Below are 23,008 nucleotides of genomic sequence, written 5' to 3' on the forward strand. Positions count from 1 at the left end.
TGGCTTGACATTAAGATTTGACTAGATTGTTTGCCTTTCTCATCCATTACTTTTGGAATTTTAATTATAAGCCATTAAAAATTTTTAAATATTTGGGAGCACAAAAAATTACTAGTAGATCAAATTGTAAAGGCTGCTGAGCTGAGACTGAGTCCACAAAAGATTCTGGTTATACAAATAAAGGGAGATTGAATTTTTTAAAATTAAAAGTCAAACTGAAACAGTGTTCACGGTGAGTTTTGAAGGCATGTAAACACACTTAGGTAAATATATTTTAGGGGATGAAAGGACTGAAGAGGTGGCTAAAAATGACTTCATTACCCTGTTGACACAGGTAATTATTAATCTGGTTCTTAGCAAATGAGTTTAATTAATTCCATGGGTAAAAAGGTTAATGGTACCTGGTAAGCTTAAGTAAGTTTTGCTACTGTCGTTAATACTGAAGATAAGAAAAGCAGCAAAGGCACAAACCTAATCATCAATTTGAAAATCAAGAGACTTTTGTTATTCTTTGGTAAAATTCATAAAAACCTACTTGAAACAAATTATTAAGCTTGTCCATGTTAATTTAAGAAACTAAGATTTTTAAAAACAGTATATTCTTTAAAAATAAACAGAAGACAACTCACATGGACCCCATTTAATGGGTAAAACTCAGAGAGAAAACCACAACTTGAAAAACCACTAAGTTAGGTCTGATTTTGGTGTGCGATCTTAAGGAGAAATGATACTTTCAGTGTGGCTGGTTGTCATGTTTTCAATACTTGGGCCATAAAATGGTCCTCTAGAGCCTGTGTGGTGGTGCATGCCTGCAGTCCCAGGATCCAGGAGGCTAAGACAGGAGGATTTAGCAAGTTCAAGACCAGCCTGGACTACACAGCCCAAGCCCAGCCCAAACTACATAGCAAGACCTTCATCTCAAAACAAAACACAACAAACACAAAAATCTATAAAGTCAGATAGAAGCCATTCCATTACAGCCTTTCAGATAACCTTTGTATTTTCTGATTTCATTGCTCTGAGTTATATATAAATATAACCTTCACCTTCGTTCAAAGTCAAACAGAAGAAGGATCCCACTACAGTAGTGTGTTTTCGATGAGGAGTGGATAGTTTGCTATTAGTCTATTTTGGAGCTGTGATTAATGTTTTTACCAGAGAGGTCACAAAGGTGTTGGCTCCTTCCTTTCAATGCCTACTAAGTCACCAGCTATGCTGCTGTCCTACAGGCAGCCAAGGATCCCAACAATCTATACTTCAATCTAATCAGCATTATTCAAGTACAACTAGGAGAAACAAAAATATAAATGGAACTGCTTAAAGTCAAATAGGAAACTTCATTTGTTTTGATGATGACAATATACTGCAGATAAAGGGCAGATTGGATCTGTGGTCTTAGAGGGATGAAGCTTCCTAAAAGCATTCTGAAAAGTACCCACCAAACAGTACTACAATGCTTATCTTCTAAGAGACAGGAGGCGAGTATGTCTGGATTTGCAAAATAGCTTAAAAATCTACTGTGAAAGCAAATATAAAATGTTCAAACTACAGAAATGCAGCAATGCCATCTACCTTATGTATTTCCTAAGTTTACTGAAGCTCAAGAATTCTCTTTCTATGTTAACACACTTAGTGCAATTGACTTCTGAAGGAAAACAAGTTTCCTTCCTTACCTTTTCACTACTAAAAGTCAACTTTCACACACACAAAAGCAAAATGGTCACTTAAAAATACAAAGTATGCTTATCAACCACGGTTGGTAGACAAACTTAAATCAACACTGAAGCTTCAGAGCACTATTCCTAAAATAAGATTCCAGTCACAATATACAACCAAAACCTATGCACCTGCCAAAGGCACTAGCTGGCCTTTTTCTAGCTACAAAGAATTACAACCTTCCACTTAATTAAGAATAACTTCATAGAACCTAAATCTCCCCCTCTCCCGGGTACTAGGGATCAAACTCACCACTGCATGCTTGCAAGGCAGGCCCTTATGCCACTGAGCTAAATCCCCAACCCCTAGAACTTAAATCTTACAATAGAAGGATTACATGAAAATGTTCACTAACTGAGCAAAGGGGACAAAAAGAAGTTCCATTAAAAATAAAAGTACCGGGGAAGCAGGCAGTCATGAGTTCCATCCCCAGTAGGGGGGAAGGGGGAGCCAAAAAAAAAAAAAAAAAAGTACCAGCACTTGGGAGGCTAAGGCAGGAGGATTGTTGAGAGTTTGAGATTGGCCTGGGCTACAGAATAAGTTCAAGGCCAACCTGAACTGCATAGTGAAACCCTGTCTCAAAAACACAAAAACTGAATGAATGAACGAATAAACAAATAAATAAATAAATAAATAAATGTATATTGTATATTTAGGATCAGTCTAACATATGCAGAATCTATTTTCTCTCTGGTTACAAACTACGGATGTAATTTTTAAAAGATTATCTCCCTAATCTAGGCATCCCACTTAATTTCAGACAAATTAATAACAGAGGAATATGCAGGTCCCAGCACTCAGAAAAAAAAAGTAAAGAGAGATAACAGAACTGACATACCTCTGAAAAGCTGAAGCTGAAAGCTACTTCATAGTCAAAGAAAACAAATGTCTTTAATTATGGCTGATTAATGCAAAACTAAAGTCCATTTTACTCAATCAACATTATAATTTTATTTTTTTTATACAATGGTAGCTTGGTTCACAAACTTAAATTCTTTCCATGATTTTAGTTCCTGTCCAATTCAGTTTGCAACCACAATCATGGAAAGAATTAAGTTTGTGAACAAAGGTACTCATGTGTTTATTATTATTAATTTTACTTCATTTTATTTTTTTGAGACAGGTCTTACTACGTAGTCCAGACCAGCTTTAAATTCACTATGTGGCCCACGCTGGCCTCAGACTTGCAGTGCTCCTCCTGCTTCAGTTTTCTGAGTGCTAGGATTATAAGTGTGGCTCCACACCTGCTACAATTTTTATTTTATTAAACAGGATTGTGAAACGACACAAACTATAAACCTGATTCTGGATTTTGCTACTCCCTCCTTTCTTTGGTTTTGCTTTCTTTCCTACCTCAATACTGAACAAAGGCATACTTAACAGACACTCACCAACATGTGCCCCGCCACCATTTCTGCCCTGCAGCCCATCACTGCTTTTTAGAAGACCAAATCCTTTTCTAAACAGTAATTATTTTTACTGGGCTTTTAAAAGAGACTTTTAAATTTACTTCTAAAAATACCTCTTCACGCCACTCAACACAGGTTTGCCTGTTTTACTATTGACTGAAGATTACTACTGCAGCGCTTATAACTTTGATTCTTCCAGAAAATTATGTGGTCACTGTGACATTGTGATATAAGATGTATTTGGTCTTTGCCCCTGGTTCTTGGCACATGGATCCTAAATCCCTTGCAATTTTATACATGATAGGGGTACTAGGTGCATCCTGTTGTAATATTTGGTCTTGGGCTTCAACTCCTGACAGCGTTCTAATGCTCTGGGACTTCCTGAAGTGACAGAAGGAATGACGTAGCTCCTGATGGACTCCTAGGTAGGGGTTGGTCACCACAGACCAGACCATGATAAACTGTCAGCCCCAAGTCAACTTCCACAGAGGGAGACATCTGGAGACTAATGAATCACACCTACATCATGAAGCTCACATAAAAACCCTGAACTTGCCAGGTATGGTGGCGCATGCCTGTAATCCTAGCACCTGGGAAACTGAGGCAAGAGGACTATTGAGAGGTTGACACCAGCCTGAATTACAGAGTGAGACGCTGTCTCCAAAAAACAAACATCCTGACACTATGGGGTTTGGAGAACTCCCAGTTTGAGGAACACATGGATGTGGTGAGAGAGTGTCAACCCATGGAGTTCTGCAGCTCTTTGTGCATGTGCTGCTTTGGCTGTCTCTTCCATGTGGCCTCTATGATATCCTTTATAATAAGCTGGTAAATGCAAGTAAAGGGATTTCCATGTTTGGAGAATTGGTCATTGTGGCAAAAATCCACCCATACAGGTCAAGGAAGTATGTTGATTAGTCGAAGTACAGTAGAAAAGCAAAGAGTTTGTTGTTTTTCTGTATTGTATAGTCACTTCTTAAGATTAAACCAAAACAGAATAAAACATTAAAGGATGGGGTTGGGGGTTTAGCTCAGCGGCATAAGCACCTGTCTTGCAAGCAGGAGGTCATGAGTTCGATCCCCGGTACCAATTAAAAAAAAAAAAAAAATTAAAGAACAAAATAAAACAAATCTCCAAAACTAAGATTCCAAATGACCAAATTAATCAATACCTAACTTTTTTTTGGTACTGGCAATTGAACTCAAAACCATGTGCTTGCCAGGCAGGCAACTGCACCACTGAGTTATTTTCTTGGCCTTTGGGTTTTTTTTTTTTTTTTTTTTTTTTTGGTCTTTTTGAGCCAGGGTCTTGCTATGAGGTTCAGGCTGGTCTTGGGCTCACTTTGTAGCCAAGGATGGTCTTGAACTTTATTGATCCTCCTGCCTCAGCCTCCTAAGTGCTAGGATTACAGGAATGTGCTGCCACACCCAACTTACAGTTGTATTCTTATGGAACTATCATTTTTTAAATTTCTAAAGGAAAAATAACTTATTATGAATAAAATTCTTTAGCCCCTAATCCACTATTTCCATTTGAAATAATTGTTTTCATAATTAAACTTTTTAAAATTTATTCATTTATTTAATTTTTTTTTTTTGCCTTCTTGAGACACTGTCTCACTATGCAGTTTAGGCTGGCCTTGGGCTCACTTTGTAGCTCAGACTGGTCTCAAACTTGTAATGATCCTCCTGCTTCAGTCTCTGTAGTGCTGGGGTTACAAGAGTGTACCACCACACTCGGCTTTGTTTGTTTATTTTTGAGATGGGGTCTTGCTATGTTCCTCTGCCTGGTCTTGAATGCCTGAGCTCAAGTGATCCCTCTGTCTCAGCCTTCTCAATATGAGACTATAAAAGTGCACCATCATACTTAGCTCAGTAATTTACTTTTGATGATGAAATGTCTTAGTAGCACTGAAGAACAGAATGATGATCTCTCAAAATGGACTCCCCATTCACACCCACCTGTAGGACCAGATGTTGCTTCAGGAGATGATACATTCTGTGTAGGCTTTTCACTTCTCTGGTTTGGTGAGGAAATTATAAGCCTGTCTTGCCCCCTGACACTTATTTCCGTTTTGTTACCAATTCCCTTTAAAATAAGGCAAAATTAAAAAAAAAAAAAGGTAATTACCAGGCAAAAGGCATCATGGACTTATGAAGTTGGCTAATATGATTATAATTTGCTTGAATCTACTAATCTTTGATTATAATACATTTATGTTAGCCATTATCACAACAATTTTATTGCCATCGATATGTATTTGAACATGGACAATGAGAACACGTGGACAAAAACTGCTGGTCTAAGTCCAGATGATAGCTATTCCTAAGAAATAAACTTGGATCACCCAATACTCTGGGAAAAAAAAAACAAAACACTTTTTTTCCCCAGAATATTGGGTGCTATTTTCTGTTCTGAAATTTCTTCTTTTATACATATGACAGACAACTCTAGTCACTGTCATTTGATAAAAATGCCCTCCTACAAAACAGAAAAATCAACAGTCTAAAGAGACAAGAACATTCTCAGATACAGAAACATGTCATTTGTGATGACCAAAATGTGATCAATAAGTAATGCTGAGCAGACTGAAGGTAGGTAAAATTCATTTAGGTCTCAACCATTTTTAATATAAAGGAATAGAAATAAAGGAGTGTTTTATAAGTATGCATTTTTTAAAAATCAGTTTTATCTCAAATTTCCTTTAAGTAACATTGCTATAGGTGAGAGGACCAAGTTTGATTTGTGCATCCAGAAGCAGATAAAACTAGCTCCAAGAATAAGGTCAATTTGCATTTTTAAAAGATTCAAAACTCTTGCTATTGCGAGAATGAAAGTAGAGATCAAACATAAGCTTTACCAGGAGCCCTAGAGGATCCTTGAACAAGTCTAAGGAAATATATTACTAATGAGGCAACCTTACTTTTAATTAATTATTTTAATATGCAGGTGACTATGTTAGGAAAAAAAAAAGGAATTCATTATTTTTAAAGCAAACCCAAAGTTGTGTGGGTTTAGGGAGTGGCGAGGTATATAGATGCTATCGATGGTTACGGAAGGGCTCTGACATCTTTAGGGCCAGGGCAGGCAGAGAGAGGCATTCCATTTATGGTGACTGCGTCTAACCCATCCCCCAGGCTATCGCAACAATTAAATGTCACAAGACCAACAGTGTTGTGTTTCAATAAAATGCAGTTAGATATCCTGAGGCCAGGAGTCTAACAAACTTGCTTGGTTGCTGTTGCAACTAAGCAGGTCAGCAAGTAAGACTTAGTACAGTAGTTTTTACCATAATAGTTACTTTAGATAACTGAAAAAATGATTTTAATAAGAAGCACATATTGCAACAAAGAAAAACTGCTCAGACTAGAAACAGGCAAAATGCCCAATTTTTTTCCATGACTTTTGGGAGCTAAACTCAATTTTGGCTGCATAGCTCAAGATTAATCTACTACAGATGGGAATATTACAAAAGAAAAAAGTAGACATTTTGTCTGTGTCTTTTTTTGCCCACAGGGTAAACGTGACAGTAGATTTCAAATGTGGGCGATACAAAGAGTATTTAAGCTATATCCTTGTATTGGTCTTTAGATGCCAAGGTTGACTACTTTTAAAATAACCCCCTCAAAAAAATGAAAATCAAAGAAAAAACAACACTAACTAAACAAAGCCATTAAAAAAAGAGGTACCTTTGTTGAATAAACAAACTGATCAATAAATTTCCCATCTCCTGTTGCGTTCTGAAGAGCAAACACCTGTTCGATTTTTACAACTGGGGACATGTTACACTTCTGCAAATCCAGGCTCCCTTTGTGCATTGTAATGGAAGCTGGTAAGGATTTCCTCGCAGCTGCTGTCTTCCAGGCTATCTTAACAGGGGGTGAGTCTTCCTCTTCCACACTTGTGTGCCGCCTCTGACTGTGTCTCCGAAGGTCAGAACTTGACTGTGAGGAGGCCACCTCCCCTGCATTGGTCTGTTCTGGTTGAGCATTCAACACAGATCTTGGTCTCCGGGGTTTTTTAACTTCGGTCTTGGAGGCAGCATTCTTTTTTGTCTGCGATAAAGCCTCCTCGGGCTGCTTATCAATGTAGATGAAAGTATACTGTTCTATTCTTTCTTCTCGAGTCATTTTCAATGCTTTTTCTGCATGGGCAATGCCAATATCCCACTGGGCACGTTCTCTCTGAGGTCGAGGTTTCCGAATCTTGGAAAAAGGCACAGGCATTATTTTGATACACTTTAACAGGTACACTGAAACCAAATGCATTTCCCATTTGCTTTGGTTATCTTTTTAGGTATGCTTAAGTATCTTTGGGTTCTTTAGTCAAGTAAGTGGAATATCTTAATTCTGTGATTTAAATTAGTACTACTCTACTAGATGTCTTAAAGGTCTATTCTCTTATACATCCTTCCTCTGATGACCACTTGCTGGACAAGTTCCCCAAAGAGGGAGCTGTCCTTACATCACAGTCACAAAATGCTAGTGATAATTAGGGAAAAGAGAGGAAAGGTTACAAAAATGACTCTTTTCAGTGACCAACTGAACACTAACATTAAGACTAATAATCCAAAGGTCTCATTTTTCCTCCACGGCTAGAGGGTGGGGATAACTCAGGGGTGCCATGGAGATCACAAGGCAAACTGGCAGAGAACCAACACAGATGTACTGTTAGTCTGAAACCTCAGTAAATAGGGACAGAAAAGAGTGAAAGGAGGGAGAAGGAAAAAGGAATAAAAGCTGGCAAGACTAAGACAGCAGGCGTGTGCAAGAGAAAAAGACACAGCAAACCCAAATTACAGTTTCTACAGGTCTCTTAATATCCAGGGTTGATCGGAAGGCTTTGGACTAGCAAGAGAAGTAACACAGCGTTGAATAAAACTGTGTGAGGTGGCGAAGGCAGGGATCAGAAGTGTATGAGATGACTGAAGCAATCAGGAATTCTTCGAAGGTTAAGTGGAAATAGAGTCAAGTCAGTTAACAAAATTATGAGAAAGTACACAGTATGTCACATTCTAATGTGTAAGTCTGTCAGTCCTAAGACTCATAAAACAAACTGGCTCTCTGTGATAACATCTAACTTTTAAAATTAAAAACAGCTCATCCATGAATTACAAATGACCCAAATTATAATGAGTTTAAAATCACAACCAGATTATCAGAAGAAACTGTCAAAACTACCACTACAGCAAAACGTATTTGTTGATTCCATCACGCAGCAGTTCTTGGGTGAACCAGTCACATACACTCTGTACCTTAGTTTCTTTAGCTACTGAAAAAGAGTAATAGCACGTAGGTTACTGTGAAGATTAAATGAGTTCATACATATAGAAATCACTTCAAAGTATCTCTCACAGAAGGTGTTCACTGAATATTGTTTCTTCTTTCTTCTGGGTTTTTAAAATTTTTATTGGTGCATTTTAGATATACACAGTGATAAACTCATCATACAGAATTTATACCTGTACATCGACTAGCTTACTTCTTTTTTTCCCATTCTCTCCCTTCAAATCCTCTTCCCTTGTTCATTTACAAAAGTTTTGCTTCCATTTTTTCTTTTTATCCCTTCTTTCCTTCCCCCTCAGTGAATACTTTTAAACTTAACTTCCATAAAACAATTTCGTTTAAAAAGGAGGAATTATAAGACGCTGAAATATGAAAAAAAAATTTAAACCCTTGGAAAAATCCAAATTTCACTTACATCTTATAGACTTATGTACATTAACTCAATTCACAAAAGAACTCAACACTATATTAAGCAGATAAAGCTTTTAATACTGTATAGTGTTATTTATGCAACATAAACTAGTTGTACTTACAAATCTACTGATTCCCTTGCAATGATTAAAAGTGAACTTAAAGGAATTAAAATGACAAAACATTGTAAAAATGGTCTGAATTCAACTGTGAAAAATTGTGAATTACTAAGTCCTTTAAAAGCCATATTAGGGCTGGGCGCAGTGGCTCATTCCTGTAATTCTAGCCCTGAGGAAGCTGAGGCAGGAGGATCATTACGAGTTTGAGACTAGTCTGGGCTACAAAGTGAGTTCAAAACCAGCCTGAACTGCATAGTGAGACCCTGTCTCAAAAAGACAGCCCCCCTCAAAACAAAATAAACAAACAAACAAACAAACAAAAAAAACCATTATTCAAGGCTGGGGATATAGCTCAGCAGCACAGTAACTGCCTGGCAAATGTGAGTGAGATCATGAGTTCAATTTCTGGTACAAAAATACACACTATATTCAAGGACTGCGCTGGGGTACAGGGCAGTGGTAAAAACACATGCCTGGCATAGATCTGATACTCAGCATCAAATCATGTGTGTGAAAACACCTGCACACATGCACAAGAGACTAATAAAAATACTTAGTTTTTAAGAATTTTGTCACCCTTTTAAAAAAACTGGTTTCAGTGCTTGCTTTGTCAGCACATATAGTAAAAAAAAACTGGTTTCATTCTGGCAGATTTATACATGTGCATAACACAATCACCTTCACCCTCGTCACTCCTCTTGTCCCAGCCCTGTTTAGAAGAGGCACTGTGTGCGCATTTTGCCCATATTCACCCTCTATGACCCACCCATACAACCCTTCTCCCCTTATTCCCTTCCTCTTATCTTGTAATAGTCTTTCTTCTACTTTCTGGGTGTGTATTTTGGATTCCACATATTAAGGAGCACAATTCTCTTTCTGAATTGGACTTAATAAAAATATTAATATGTTGTCTTTACCTTTTGTTTTTCAGAGTGATTGCTGGCTTGTTTGGTGGCTTCAGCCAGTAATTCTTCATACTGTTTATGACCTTTATACTCCCGTACCCGCTTTTCATGAACCCACGCCCTCTCTGGCTGGTTGCTAAAAAACTGGACATGATATTCCCGGGCACCTGTAAGTAAAAATTCTCATTAACTATGTCAAACAATAGCATCCACATATACTGTACTTAGCCAAAAGGGCCTCTTACCTAGGTTTCTTCTTATTCTGGCATTGCAATTTGTGTATCCAGAATTGTCCAAGGACATATTCCAAAACCTACCAATTACACAACCAACAGCTTCTATGAAAACTACTCCAAAAGCTAGGTTAGGGGCTGGGGATTTAGCTCAGTGGTGTAAGCGCCTGCCTAGCAAATGTGATGTCATGAGTTCAATCCCCAGACCCCACCCTCCAAAAAAAGTAAGTGTGGTACCACATTCCTGTAATTCCAGCAATCAGAGAAACTGAGGCAAGAAAATAGATTTAGTAAGATTATATACAAATTTAAAAAGAAAATATACTTTAAAAGGGATGGGGATATTGCTCAGTGAAAAGGCGCTGGTTCAACCCCAGCACTAGTGGGAAAAAAGAAATTACTCCAAATGATTAAAATCAGTACAGCAAACTTCAAGTGAAAAGCAGAGATTCTGCTAATTACTACATTTATTACTTTACTTAAAATATTTTACTTAGCAGCACTGGGGCTTGAACCCATGACTACATCCTTGGCCTTAATTTTGAGACATGGTCCTAGTAACTCAGGTTGCCCAAGCTGAGCTTCAACATGCAATCTTCTTGTCTTGGCTACCCAGAGTCCTGAGTTTACAAGTACCTACCTTCACACCCAACATAATTATACAATTTATTTTTACTTGCTGTCAATCTTTTTACAAACTGGGTGGAAATGTTTCCTTTGAAAAATTTATGAGCTTCTTTCCTTGGACTTCTAAAAGACAAATGATGATCAAATTGATCTTCCCGCTAGATGCATAGAAGATTCAGGGGTCCTGTGAGGTGTCAAAACTGTTTCTATGACATATCACTGGTCTTTATTACTATGTTAACCTTTGTACTTAACAGTAACAAAAGCAGTAGCAGATAAGACTTTCAGCCAAGTATTGTGGCCATGCCTACAGTTCCAGTACTCAGGAGGCTGAGGCAGAAGGAGTATTGCAAGTTTGAGGCAAGCCTAGGCTACACAGTGAGTTCAAGACCAGCCTGTACTTTATAGCAAAATCCTGTCTCAAAAATCAATTAATCAGTCAAGGAATTTTTTAACAATTTAAAGACTGCTGGCCTCCTAGACTGAATGGAGACAAAATGAAAAAACCAAAGTACATCCATTTCACAGTTATTAACTGGCATTAAAGGGCTGAGGATATAGCTCAGTGGCATAAATGCCTGCCTGGCAAGCAAAAGGTACTGATTTTGATTCCCAGTACCAAACAAAAAACAAAACACAAAAAACTGGCACTTAAAAAAAGTTTTACTTACTGTCCTTGATGAAGCAATAAAAATTACTAACTTTCCTAACTCTTGAGCCTCAAATATACATTTCTTCAATCCTCTGTCTGATGAAAGGGAAACAGGGGAAACCCTAGCCTACGTGGAATACGAATGATGCTGTCTTGAGGAGGACTGCTGTGAATGAGTGACACTGAGCCAGCCACTGCTGAAAGTGAAACATCACTTTTACTAGCAAACATGTCCGAAAGAAGAGCTATGGTTATTCAAACTTCAGTATTTGGCAGATACCTCCTCAAAAGTGAGGTGTTCTTTACTTCAAGGAAAACAACAGTATTCATTGCCAGTAATAAAATGTGATCTTTCAGGCAAAATTCTAGGAAAATGGTTTTTGACTCTGAATCAGCTAGCTTTCCAATAATCAAAAACTCTTCTAATAAAATAAGCGTGATATTAACTAATGTGATTTAGAAGATTATCTTTAACAGAATGTATTAACATTTGAAAGAGCTATTTTTACATGACTCAACAGACTAATAAGAGTTTTTAAATGGCCAATGAATGCAAGATGCTACCAAATTTATATATGGTAAAAGATCCAGAGTGCAAGATAGAACCAGTGGATTTTAGTGCAAAAAAGTACCAAAAGTTCACTGATAGAATTTCAGATTCTACACTGTACCTAACCCAGTGTTTTTTTTTTTTTTTTCTTTTTTTTTTTTTTAAAGTTTTGGTGTAATAGCAAAGAAAAATATCCACAATTATCTGAAAGGGTTGTTAAAATACTGTTCTTGGCCAGGGCCTTAGCTCAATGGCACTACTGTTACCTGGCAAGCATGAGGTTGTGAGTTTGATCCTCAGTACCAAAAACAAAACAACTGTTCTTTTTGCCTACTGCACCTCTGTGTGAGGTTAAGATTATCTTAATAATCTACTTCAATCAAAAAAGTCAAAACAGAATGAATATAGAAGTATAACTGAGAATCTAGAATCTTCATCTAAGCCAAATATTAAAGAGATTGACAAAAATGTACAATAATTTCTTGAAGTTTTTCATAAAGATATAATTTATGATACATGTTATTTTAAATAAATTATCAACTGTTATAAATTTTTTCGGCTTTAGCTTCTAAATTTAAATAGGTATAATCCACAAACACTGTAATCAGAAGTTTTTATGAGTCCTCAAATTTTAAAGGTAAGATTTCTTTTTTTTTTTTTTTTTTTCATTTTTATCGGTACCAGGGATCGAACTCACGACCACCTGCTTGCAAGGCAGGTGCTTATGCTGCTGAGCTAAATCCCCAGCCCCCTTCAAATTTTAAAGGTAAAAAGTGTGCTAGCACATTGCCATGTGGTGGCACTCTTTGCAATCCCAGTACTCGGATCATCATGAGCTCAAGGCCAGCCTGAACTAGACAGCAAGACCCTGTCTCAAAACAAAATATAACAAAACAAAACAACTAAAACTACAGGTTCTATTCGACTTAGCTATTCCTCTTCTCAGTATCTTCCCAAACGAATTAAAAGCAGCAAACCATAGCAATATATGGACACTCATGCTTATAGCAGCACAGCTTGTAATAGCTAAATCTTGGAAATAGCCCATCATCTGATGAATGGATAAAGAAGATGTGAGGTTTTTTTAAATAATACAATGGAGTGCTGTACTACCCTGCCATAAAGGAGGATAAGCTGGAGACATCTAGCTAAATGGATGCACTGTAAGTGTGACCATACTCTTTTAAGTGAAATAAATCCACGTAAAAAATCACATTTTTGTCTATGATATGAGAAACTCAAAGAATAAATAAGAACCAAAATATGCAATAGACATTGTGAAATAGAAATTGTTCAAAAGGAAATGGGAACTAGGGAGTGAGGAGGGGGAGAGGAAAAAAGGGACAAGAAAAAAACTGACTCAAAGCTTTTGTAAATAAGAAAGGGAAGAGGGGCTGAAGGGAGGGGGTGGGAAAAAAGATATACTACGTACAGGTCTAAATTCTCTATGATGAATGTTATCACTGTGTATATCTAAAATGTACCAATAAAATAAAAAAAAAACAATCTCAGTATGACTGTTGTTTTTAAAACGACTGAAAACTAGGGCCAAGGATATAGCTCAGTGGCCTGCTTGGCAAGCATGAGATCTTGAGTTCGATTCCTAGTACCAAAAAAAAAAATCCAGAACACTAGCTTAAAATAAAAACCAAAAAACTGAAAACAAAAAGAATATTTTGAATATTATCAAGATATATGTTTCTTAACCTAAATTCTCTTATTTTCTGTAGTAATATTTTTTAAAAATTAGTTTTCCCTGCACTAAAGTAGGAGATTGCTAGAGGATTGTGCCAGACAAGAATAATTAATAAAACTAAGTTTTAGGGGCTGGGGCTTTAGCTCAGCGGCATAAGCACCTGCCTTGCAAGCAGGAAGTTGTGAGTTAGATCCCTGATACCAATAAAAACTGAAAAAGACAAAAAAAAAAAAAACAAAAAAAAAAAAAAAAAAACCTAAGTTTAAATACTTCCTTTAAAATACAGATGAGGCATAAATTGTGTTTTCATTTGTATTTCGCAAAAGAGCTAAAATTAGCAGGTTTTCATAAAGTAATTAAATGTGAAATCTTTAATCTCAAAAGAATGCTTTCCTGAGCAGGGAGAACTGAAGAGCCACAATTCTTACATGATGCAAATTTCTCTGTGAGTTCAGAGGCTCACACATGGACAAAAATTGTTTCGTCTAAGAAGATCTGGCCTCCTTGGAGGGTCCTATCCTTTCTTTTCCTATCTGCAGAACCATGGATTATTAGAGCTGCAGAGGGATTGGTCTGACATCCGATACAGAGCCAGGACAGGGCTGATCCTCTCACAAATTTGACTCACCAGACTCATGTGGGCACTCTTTCCCCAAAACAGCAACAAGTGTAAGGTGAAAGAAAAGCACAGGTGCAAATTTGTCATAATGAGGAAGTCATACACAATAAAAATGACTTTATAAAGGAAATAAACATCCAGAAGTAAGTTCCAAGCTCCACTCTCCAGGCTGAGGTGTAGCTGTGCAGCAAAGTACTTGCTTAGCATGTGTGAAGTCCTGGGCTCAATTCCCAAAGGGTATCACACACATGCACACACACACATGCTGAGTACACACACAAAAGAAAAACATTTGAATACATCCTAACTGTTAACATTTCTAAGGTAAGATCCTATGCTATAAATTGCTAGATTTAAACTATACTTCTGTCATTTCAAATATACAATGATGCCACAGGAAATTTTCAGATTCAAAAATCGAGTGGAAGAGGAAGAAACCATTCTCTGTTGTATGTATTAGAATAAAAAATACTCATCTAGGGCTGAGGATTTAGCTCAGCAGCATAAGCGCCTGCCTTGCAAGCTCAAGGTTGTGAGTTTGATCCCCAGTATCCCCCCAAAAAAAGCACTTACCTAATTAAAAAAAATTACTATCCATAGGACTCAGTGATAAAATTAAAGAAAGCTGGCCTTCAATAAAGCTCATATAAAACATATTCATAGGCTTTCTTCAGGAAATATGAAAGCAGTCAGATAAAGATCTTTTAAAAATAGAAGTGTGACACAGAGGTATGGCTCAATAGTGAAGCACTTGCCTGATGTTGCCATTTGTATCTAGATATATCCTGGGATTTCCCGATTTCTTAGGTGAGGCTTTGGAAGGTGACAGATCAGTTTAAGGTGACTTTAGGAGGTAAAGCCTGGTCAGAGGAGGTGGGTCTGGGGCGCGGCCACGAAGAGCCCCCTCACTCCCTTTCTCCCTGACTCTTCTCTGCTTCCTGCTGCCCTGTGAGGAGCAGGCCTCCTCTGCCGTGCTGCCTGCCCTGAGCCTGGAGCCAGAGTATGGACTGAAACTGCTTCGAACAGTGAGCCAAAATCTTTCCTCCTTGTAGTTGTGGGTGTCAGGTATTATGTCTCAGCGATGAGAAAGTAACTAGGACACTTGGAATACATGAAATACTAGGTTAGATCCCCAGCAAAACATACACATACACACACCCACACACAAAGAGGAGGAAAGAAACTGTAACCAAATGCAAAGTATTACAAGGGAAAATGAGGATTACACCACTTGTAGGAGCTCTCTATCAGAAGTAAGATGCCCAAAATTATTTCAGTAGTTCTTAAAACAGATACAGAGGGTAGGGGAGATAGCTCAGCAGCATAAGTGCCTGCTTGGCAAGTACAAGGTTCTGAGTTTGATTTCCAGTACCAAAAAAATTAATTAAATAAATAAAACAGATATAGGTATGCACATTTTTGTGCAAGATTATATATTATGTATGTATTACTTGCATGTGGAGAGGCGGGGTATTGGGAGTTAAGTGTAGGGTCACTGCACTAAACAACTTTCCTAGCCCTTTTTTGAGACAGGTTCTAAGTCACTAAATTGCCCAGGCTGAGCTGGAACTTGTGATCCTCCTAAGCCAGCCACGCAGAGTGCTGAGATTTATAGACATGTGCCACCACACCTGGCTTATTCTTATATTCACATTTTACATTTAAAGTTCTCTTATTGCCAACTTTTTCATTAATATCCACTTATAATTCTCTTACCTCTTGTGTTAATTTTGGTATGAACCTCGAGTTGGGGATCACTTGAAACCATACAAGGCCACCAAGGATAGGTTCCCACCTTGGACCAAACAAGATCACCGACCTGGAACTTAATACCAGTGGTCACTTCTGTGGTTGGGGCAGAAGTCAGTACTGGCTGAACCTATGGGAAGAGTTCACAAAACTCCATCAGAAGTAAACTAAAACAAATAAACTTTATACTACATACACCAAAAAATGCCAACAATGTAAAATGTATCTTACTTATTACATACCTTTGATACCTGCTACCTATAACCAAAAAGGCAGAAGAAAGGAGGAAACAAAGTAACCCCTACCCCAAATTCTGTACTGAACACAGGACTGTTTTCGGTTGCCAAATTATTGATAAAGTGTCTTGAAATCCACATATAGTTCTTCAAAGGAAAATTCACTGAAAATATTTCCTTTTTTTTTTTCGTTGTTGTCTTGTTTTGAGACAGTCTCACTATACTGTAGCTCAGCATGGTCTCAAACTTGCAGAGATCCTCCAGCTTCAGTCTCCCGAGCACTAGGATTACAGCTGTACATTACTACACCCAACTGCAGTTACTGCTACTTTCTTTTTTAAAAAATATCTACTTCTTCAACCACTTCCAAGATTTATTTCAGTAATATTTCTAAAATAAAGTGTGGAACTATAATAATACACTTGTTGCAATTCCATCATTTTGCTTTCTCTCCCTTTCAACCCCACTTCTGGTCAGACAGTAGCCAACAAAGCAACTCACCAGGGCAGTGTCCTTGAGCACTGCCTCTTCTCTTGGTTTCTCTGGTGTGGGGTCCACCCTCTCATTTGGTCTCTAGGTAAAAAGGTGGATGCAAATAGAATAAGGTGGCAGCAAACCAAAGAACAGTAATATTACGAGGTTAAAGAAAATTATACTGCAATGAGAATGAAAGACGTTAAATGAACACTGTAAGGAGTAAATAAATATACCTCCTATTACTTATTTGATTACTTTCAAAATTGAATTTCTAATTAAACTGTATTTTCAACCTCCTAGATTGAAAGAGTGGAAGGGGCACTCAAATTGTTTCTAATATGAGTCTTTTTTTTTTTTTGATACCAAGAATTGAACTCAGGATTGCAATGTGCTCGCTAGGCAGGCACTGTGCCACTGATCTATATCCCCAAAGTTATCCTAATATGTAACCTAGAACTTTTCTGGAGAGCAACTTGGCAATATGTATGAAAAGCCTCAAAGTTTTTAGATTCTGACCCAGAAAATTTACTTCTAAATGTGTGTATTGAAAACATTTTAAGTCAGGCGAGGTGGCACACACCTGTGATCCTAGCACTTGAGAGGTTGAGGCAGGAGAATTGCTGCAAATTCAAGGCCAGCCTGGGCTAAACAGTGAATCCAGGCCAACCTAAACTACATAGTGAGACCCTGTCTCAAAAAAAAAAAAAAAAACCAACAAAAACATTTTGAGAAGTAATCTAGCTATAAAATTTGGAAGTACTATTATACTCAAAATACATATATTTTTCAACTTAGCAACTAAATTTCAGAAAATCACACTATAGAAACACTTAAAATAAGAAGACTCTAGCTAGACAGGTAGCAACTTAAGTAAAAACAACGTAAGGCTTGCATTGTTTAACTGACTTTGCAGGCCTAAAAGCCAGTAATCTCAGCATCTATTTAAAGGGTAACAATATGCAATATAGCAACTATGGGGGATTTCCTACTATTGTGCCTTTGAAATAGGTATTGTACTATTTAGGAACCAGATCTCTAACGGTGAAGTAAGCAAATGTAGATATGGTGTTTAACCTGAAGAACCTTACAGACTTGTATGTCAAACAGAAACACAAACATCCATTTATCAAGCAGGAGCTCCATGAAGAGAGAATGGTTTTAGATATGACAGGAAGGAGAAGCAACTCTAACAAAACTAGGTTATACTCTGAGAATCAAAGAGGAGCTAGCTTAATAAAATGGAATGGACAGTGTAGGAGAGAGAACAGGAAGCTTGAGCTACCCGAGGTTTAAAAGGTAGAAACTGTAAGAAGAGCACAACTACCGATCGAACAGCCCAAGGAAGACAGTTACGAGATGAGGGCTGAGAACAGGCTGAATCACGAGGCTGTGCAGCACACCACATAAAGTGTGTGCAGTTTATCCTAAGTGCAGTCAAAAGCCACCGAAGAGGTCTTGGTAGACAAGCAATAAGCATCTATTTTATGTTTTATGTAGGCTGTGAGGTAAGGAGCAAGAGGGAGTGCAGAATGTGTAATCAAGAGGTCTCTGCTGTAGAACATAGCTTGTTGACAGATATGAAATTCACTTTCTATCTGTAAGCATCTCATTCTCAAGCATCTAGTAGGATACCCTCATTAAGTAAAGAAGGGGAAAATAAAACCTATGTTCAAATTTAAAAAGTAATTTTTCCCATCACTAGTGTAATAAAGAAGTGATTTAGAACTCTTGCTCATATTTTTGCTGGCCCATTTGGAAGCTGCACTTCAATTCCAGACCCTGCTTCAGCTCTTAGCTTCTCACCCCTCATCATGTTACAGCATGGGAGTGGGGGTAACTTGGGGAGGAGCATCACAGGCATGAGAGTAAGCTTTACTCTAGCTGCACGGGGCTTAAGGGAAGGGACCTCCAGATCTTTTCTGAAGAAAGATAAGAAGCAATTTTTGCCATATAACCCAAGCCAATTATTATTTTGGTTTTTCTTTTCCTTTTGGGGGAGTACAGAAGATACTGGAAATTAAACCCAGAGGTTTTGCACTGACTAAAACCCAGCATTTTGTTTGTTTTGGGGACAGGGTCTTGCTCTGTAGTGCCAGCTGGTCCTGACCTTGCTTATGTAGCCCAGATTGGCCTCAAATTCACAGTAATCCTCCTGCCTCAGCCTCCCAAGTGCTGGGATTACAGGCATGTGTCACCACCAGCTCCCCAGCCTTTTTATTTTATTCTATCTTAGTTTTTTAAAACCAGGTCTCACTAAATTGACCAGGCTGACCTCCAACTTGTGACCCTCCTGCCTCTACCTCCCAAGTAGCAGGAACTACAGGTATTCACCACTGTGCCCAGCAGTAAAACTGCTTAAACAGAAACGAAAATTATGTTGAGGGCAACTAAATTATATTATTCTAAATATTCTTTTAAAATATTTTGCCCTAGTCCTTTTAGTAAAACTCAAAAACATCATTAAGATTAAAAACATGCGGTATATCTGGCAGAATTTCAAATTCTTAATAATTTAGATATTACCTAAATAAATTCCAAAAACATTAAGCAAAATCGTATTTCCTAAAAGGTTAGAAAACTTGCTGGGAATTTAGCTCAGTGGCTTAAGTGCCTGCCTGGCAAAGCACAAGGTCATGAGTTCGATCCCTGGTACCAAAAAAAAAAAAAAAGGTTAAAAAACTGTTAACATTCAGGATGGAAGAAACATAAAGGCACTTGAAAGGCATAAAAACTGCATTTTTCTTTTACTTTCTGAATACTAAAAGTTCATATTAAACAGCAAAGAATTATATACAGAAAAATCAATTTACACATGAATATTTTCTAAAAATTGAGGCCTAGTGCTGAGAACTACACTCCTTCTCTGTTATCAAGGCTGATGTGGTCACCAGCTCTTAGAAAGGAGCAGCACACTAACAGTTAATGGTTGGCCTGATGGAGAAGCCCACTCAGTGCTAGAGGAAAGTGAGGAAGGTTTGACTCACATCTTGCAGCATTACGTTAGTCAAGGAGGAAGACTACAGAAACCTTTTCACATGTTTCTCATTTGGTAGGAGGAAAAATAGCTAAAGCAGATCTTAAACAAATAAAATTTAGTGATGATCTCAGGTCTTCTGTTGCCTAGATATTTGAACCCATTTTCACTGTTGAGAAGATACACTTGTTGTAAATAACAGCCATTCTTCAGAAAGCCAAAGAGTTCAGAAAAAGTACTAAGAAAAAAGTTGTGGATAAAATCATGAAGTACATTATTTTAGGTGAAATTTTATTTGCTCAAAAAAGAATACAAGGAAAGAAAAAAGTAAGAAGTATGTGGACAATTATTTCAGATCTTTTCTCCAAGCCTTCAGTTCTCAGTTCTGCTTCCTTGAGGCTTCTGAAGGAGGGGAGCTGTCCAGTAGCATCAGCATCACACACACACACACACACACACACACACACACACACACGCACGCACGCACATACACACACACACACATACACACACACACACACACACGTCTTCCTTTCCTGCCAAGCCCTCTACAATGCTAACCACCAAGACCTGGGACCTAGGGACAAATAGGAGGGAACATAAAGTATCAAAACTGCACTATGGGCCGGGGATGTAGCTCAGTGCCACAGCACCTGCCTGGCAAGCACAAGACCCTGAGTTCAATTTCCAGTACATATACAAATACATACATAAATATATATATATAGTTATAAAACAATTGTACTGAGGGAGTAGAACAGATGTTGTTCAAGTTAAGGCCATGTAATTTTAAAACATACGAAGTTACAAAATAGACTCATTTGTGCACAGCTCTAGTTACTGTTTGGCTTAGCAAAAGCACAACAGGATAAGCAAGCACCTATGCAGCTCTGGCCTTAAAGTTTCATTAGGGCACCTGCCTAAGCTTATGACTGCCCTCACATGCAATAAAATACTATTTCATCAGAATTCAACTAATTCACACTTAGCTCTTCACTCTATCTTTTTGAGGGAGGGGAGGTAGGTAGGAGAGAAGAGAGAAGGGAAAGGAAGTAGAGGATGGAAATAAGTTAGGAGAAAAAAACCCCTGGATTTCCCCTAAAAACCAACTTTCAGGCTAGGGTATTAGTGACATTGAGTATAATCAATGCCACTCTCTGCATGCATAGTTTTAATCAAAACTGACGTTCCTGGACCGGGGTTTTAGTTCAGTGACACAAGTATCTGCCTGGCAAGCGCGAGGTCATAAGTTCAATTCCCAGTACTAAAATCAAAGATAAACAAACAAAATCCTGGTGAACTTTTACCCTAAGATATTTTAAGATCCTAAGTAATCAAATATTAGATTATGCTCAGCAGACTAACTCAAAAGCCAAAACTCTTAAATTATATATAAATATATAAATCCTGAGATATGACAGTTAACTGAAGGTTTAAGTGATATAGAGAAAGGCACAGCAGACATCCAAAAGACAGAATGGCTCTAGAATCTAACTGTACAGTGACTAGAGGAACATCACTGCATTGAATTTTTCCAAGATTCTAATAAAGCAAAAAGATATGAAAAACAGATTGTTTTACCTTGACCCTTAATAGCTTTTAGCCCCTTTCTATTTTGAGATATATTTTTAACTAACTTTATTAATAAAGGCAAAAAGTCTAGCCTAATAAATAAATGTGAATATTCTATTTGCCAGATTGTCTAAAGTAAAAACAAAACAAGCCAACAACATAGTTCTAAGCACTACTAAACTAAAGCAAATTCCAATTTTAGCTATTTTTATGATTCCCCAAAGCCAGTATCTTCTCCCTATAGGTCTAGGTCAAAAATGCCACTGCAGGGGCTGGGGATTTAGCGCAACGGCATAAGCGCCTGCCTTGCAAGCAGGCAGTCGTGAGTTCGATCCCCGGTAACGATAAAAAAAAAAAAAAATGCCACTGCAAATTTTTCTGGATTCCACGTAACTAATTTCTCTTTCCTGTTTTTCATTTACTTAACAGACAATCAATAAAAGACACAGTGGGGCTAGGCTTGGGGAGATAATTGACATAAGAACCCAAGAGGCATGCATTTCGGCATTTCCAAAGCCTTCCTCTTACCCGTGCAGAACTAAGACATCAGCATAGCTGAGGTGATTCTGATTACCCTTTACCTTGTTACACATTTTTCTTGTCTTCATAGCTCTGAAGCTCTGAATATGAACTTACTATCGCTAATGCTCTCCCCATTGGAATAAGAGTAGCCCGAGAACACCAACTTTGCTTTTCACTCACTGAGACACCTTCTAAGAAACAGTGCCTAGCTCAGAATAGGCACCCAATCATTATGCATTAAACAAATAAGAAAACAACAGGACAATGAGAAAACATGTTGAAATGCTATGCTTAAACCTATAAAAGCCTAGAACCATCATGATCTTTACTCCAGAAAAAGATCACATTTGAGTTGTACGAAGTAATAGAATAAAAGGGAAAGATGAGTCAATAAGAAGTAAACATTTGAACAGAAAATAATAAACTAAGTTATTCAACACTTAGCTAGTAAAAGCAGGTAACTGTCATCTAAAAAACTATATATCATTTTCTCCCCAAATCAACGTGTAAGAAACATCTGCAATTTATATCATAAACTCTACATTCAAGTTACAACTGATAGGCCACACAGTAACTATTATTAACACATTACTGCTGTGCAACTTGACAATGAAACTCAGAAACGGTATTAAAAAATCATCACCATATATTTTAAATTATCTGTAAAATATGACTTTTATAAAACACCACCTTGGGCTGGGGATTTAGCTCAGCGGCATAAGCGCCTGCCTTGCAAGCAGGAAGTCGTGAGTTCGATCCCCGGTACCGATAAAAAGGAAAAAGACCAAAAAAAAAAAAAAAAAAAAAAACAAAAAAACCCATCACCTTAAGTTTTAATCAATACATATGAATACTAGTCTGATTTTAATAAAAAGGGCTCTTTTACATCAGTTTATTCTGCAGCAAACACATCAGCAATTAGTGTTAAATCTAAGTTCTACCACCAAGTTGGTCTAAAATAAATGAAAGCCCTACTTCTGTGCCTTTCCTCTTTATCTTCAAAAACCAGCTTATTATTAGCAAGTAAAAATAACTGAGGTTCTTAAAACAAAGAAGCATAAACAGTATTGTTGGTGTTACATGATTTCAAATGATGATGTAGATGAGTACTTTTAATGATGATCATTTATTCAACAAATATTTACTCATCCCCTTACAATATTCCAAGCACCTTACTAGTGATTAGAAATCACCAGAAATATTCATATTTGAAGTACTAAAAGCTAACAAAGATCTCCTTGACTTCTAGTAAATG

General features: G+C 37.5%; 1 protein-coding gene across 7 annotated transcripts in view; it reads right to left on the minus strand.

The window, feature by feature from the left end:
• Positions 1 to 23,008, minus strand: part of Nsd3 (nuclear receptor binding SET domain protein 3) — a 132,166-nt gene that overhangs the window by 66,465 nt on the left and 42,693 nt on the right. For all 7 annotated transcript variants that reach the window (XM_003462876.4, XM_013144693.2, XM_013144694.2 and 4 more), the window contains exons 3-7: positions 16,710 to 16,781; positions 15,940 to 16,102; positions 9,859 to 10,013; positions 6,816 to 7,331; positions 5,088 to 5,214 (exon numbers count right to left, since the gene is read on the minus strand). In XM_003462876.4, coding sequence (XP_003462924.1) covers positions 5,088 to 5,214; positions 6,816 to 7,331; positions 9,859 to 10,013; positions 15,940 to 16,102; positions 16,710 to 16,781 — 1,033 coding nt within the window. The remainder of the gene's footprint in view (positions 1 to 5,087; positions 5,215 to 6,815; positions 7,332 to 9,858; positions 10,014 to 15,939; positions 16,103 to 16,709; positions 16,782 to 23,008) is intronic.

This window comes from Cavia porcellus, unplaced genomic scaffold (assembly GCF_034190915.1).
Source record: "Cavia porcellus strain 051 isolate PalLab524CR breed Dunkin Hartley unplaced genomic scaffold, mCavPor4.1 scaffold_29, whole genome shotgun sequence".
NCBI lineage: Eukaryota > Metazoa > Chordata > Mammalia > Rodentia > Caviidae > Cavia > Cavia porcellus.